The sequence below is a fragment of the Bison bison genome, unplaced genomic scaffold (genome assembly GCF_000754665.1).
Source record: "Bison bison bison isolate TAMUID 2011002044 unplaced genomic scaffold, Bison_UMD1.0 scf7180017864324, whole genome shotgun sequence".
NCBI lineage: Eukaryota > Metazoa > Chordata > Mammalia > Artiodactyla > Bovidae > Bison > Bison bison.
Genome location: NW_011494896.1, coordinates 10,282,507 through 10,284,976, shown reverse-complemented (window position 1 = coordinate 10,284,976; position 2,470 = coordinate 10,282,507). Strand labels below are relative to the sequence as shown.

At 40.0% G+C, this 2,470-nt stretch overlaps 1 protein-coding gene across 2 annotated transcripts in view; it reads right to left on the bottom strand.

Moving 5' to 3' along the window:
- The window catches only part of NARS2 (asparaginyl-tRNA synthetase 2, mitochondrial (putative)), a 135,296-nt gene extending 133,367 nt beyond the window's left edge, over nt 1-1,929 (bottom strand). For both annotated transcript variants that reach the window (XM_010853224.1, XM_010853225.1), the window contains exons 1-2: nt 1,557-1,929; nt 28-137 (exon numbers count right to left, since the gene is read on the bottom strand). In XM_010853224.1, coding sequence (XP_010851526.1) covers nt 28-137; nt 1,557-1,583 — 137 coding nt within the window. In that variant the 5' untranslated portion in view covers nt 1,584-1,929. The remainder of the gene's footprint in view (nt 1-27; nt 138-1,556) is intronic.
- Between the last annotated feature and the right edge of the window lie 541 nt (nt 1,930-2,470).

Below are 2,470 nucleotides of genomic sequence, written 5' to 3'. Positions count from 1 at the left end.
ATTCTTAAAACAAAACAAAAATCTCACCTACTGTCAAAGCTTGAATCTGCTACAACCTGGAGGCTTTCCAAAGATGACCCATCATTTACGTGCAGGAACAGGACTTCCTTCTGGGAGCGGACTGAACGAATCCATCCCTGATGAGAAATATTTCTAAACTTGAGTTTAAAACACAAACATTTTATATTTTCATTACATATACACACAGAAGACTAAATGAAAAACAGAAAAATCCTCATAATCCTGCCTGAACAAATCAATTGCTTTTATAATAGCTCATCTACATGCATATATAATTTTATATGGTCCTTATCACAGTGAAATATAGCTTTGGCATTCCACTGTTGTTTCATTAATAAAGCTCATCATTTTGAATAGATGCCCCAAATACCATTAGGTTCATGAGCCTAATTCACATAACCAATCCCCCAATATTCCAGGTTTTCTTCCTGCCCCTAACCCCTCCCCTACACAACAGGGCACATATCTTGGTTCCTTTCTCCTTTTGTATCAAATTCCCAGAGAGATTACGTAGGGACTAGAAAGGTCTTTGTGGGATTTTGGTTTTTTTCCCCAAAGTATCACACGAAAGAGTTCTCAAGAAACTCAGTAAGAACACATACTAAATAAAACATAAACTTTCAAAGACACTCTGAATTTAAATGATAGGTATGTATGAGGGCTTCTCTGGTGGTTCAGTGGTAAAGAATCCGCCTGCCAATGCAGGAGATGTGGGTTCGATCTCTGTGTGGGGAAGATCTCCTGGAGAAGGAAATGGCAATCCGCTCCAGTATTCTTGCCTGGAGAATCCCATGGACAGAGGAGCTTGGTGGGTACTGTCCATGGGATCACAAGAGTCAGACACAACTTAGACACTAAACAACACAACAAGAATGCAGAAGTACAAATGAGATGTCTTCAAGTAGACCAGTAACAGTAAAAACAGCTCTCTGATGACAATCAACTTACATTTAACTAGCATAGAAGTTGAGAATATTCTAACAGTCTTTCAACAATTATGAAACAACTGATGGTGTCTGATTAACCATTTAAACACTGGAAAACCATGATTGGCTATTAAACTTGGGGAAAGTGGTATGATCCTACTTAGAAAAACTGTATTCACCCTGGCTTTCTTTGTATCCTCAGCACACCCTTTAGACACTGTTATTCAAGCCCTTCTATTACTTATTTGCATGTCCATATTTTGGGGATTTAGGAACGACGTTTGTAGTTGCCTTGAAGGCTATTGTCAGGGACACAGTAGATAACCCACAAGTATTTTTCAGTGGAAGAATATCTATCATATACTGAACACCTAGTATGTGACAAGCATTTTACTACCTTCTTCATATACTGTCTCAATCTACTCCTCACAACAGCTCTATGGATTTTCATGAGTCACATCTTACAATTGAAGAATTGAGGCTCAGAGAAGTTAAATAACTTGCATAAGGTCACACTGCCAGTAAAGGATAAAGACTGAATTTGAACTCAAGTCTACCAGGAAGCCCTTGATCTTTCTCCAGGGCTAGACCAAATAAAAGGTAAATTACCTCAGTCTCATGCACAAGGCCCTTCATAACTTGGAGCAAGGCCAATCAACAGTAATTTCCAAAGCACCACAGTCTTGCTTTTTACTTGTTAGTAAAAGTTAACATTTATGAAACACTGTTTAATGTGCTTCTGTTCTACTTCACTCTGTGAAATAAGGAATACCATTATCTCCATTCTTATAAGAGGAAATTGAGGTTAAGAGCACATAAGCGACATGCACATCATTAACAAGCTACCAAGTGGAGAGATTTAAATGCAGGCAGCTTAACCACAGCTCTGTCAAACTGCTATACTCCATTTTGCTCTTTAAAAATATTTATCTACTTAATCCTCACAAGAACTTAATGAAGTGAATATTATGTTCAGTTCAGTTCAGTCACTCAGTGGTGTCCGATTCTTTGTGACCCCATGAACCGCAGCACGCCAGGCCTCCCTGTCCATCACCAACTCCTGGAGTCCACCCAAACCTACGTCCATTGTGTCGGTGATGCCATCCAACCCTCTCATCCTCTGTTGTCCCCTTCTCCTCCTGCCCTCAATCTTTCCCAGCATCAGGGTCTTTTCAAATGAGTCAGCTCTCTGCATCAGGTGGCCAAAGTATTGGAGTTTCAGCCTCAACAATCAGTCCCTCCAATGAACACCCAGGACTGATCTCCTTTAGGATGGACTGGTTGGATCTCCTTGAAGTCCAAGGGACTCTCAAGAGTCTTCTCCAACACCACAGTTCAGAAGCCTCAATTCTTCGGTGCTCAGCTTTCTTTATAATCTAACTCTCACATCCATACATGACTACTGGAAAAACCATAGCCTTGACTAGACGGACCTTTGTTGGCAAAGTAACATCTCTGCATCTTAATATGTTGTCTAGGTTGGTCATAACTTTCCTTCCAAGGAGTAAACGTCTTTTAATTTC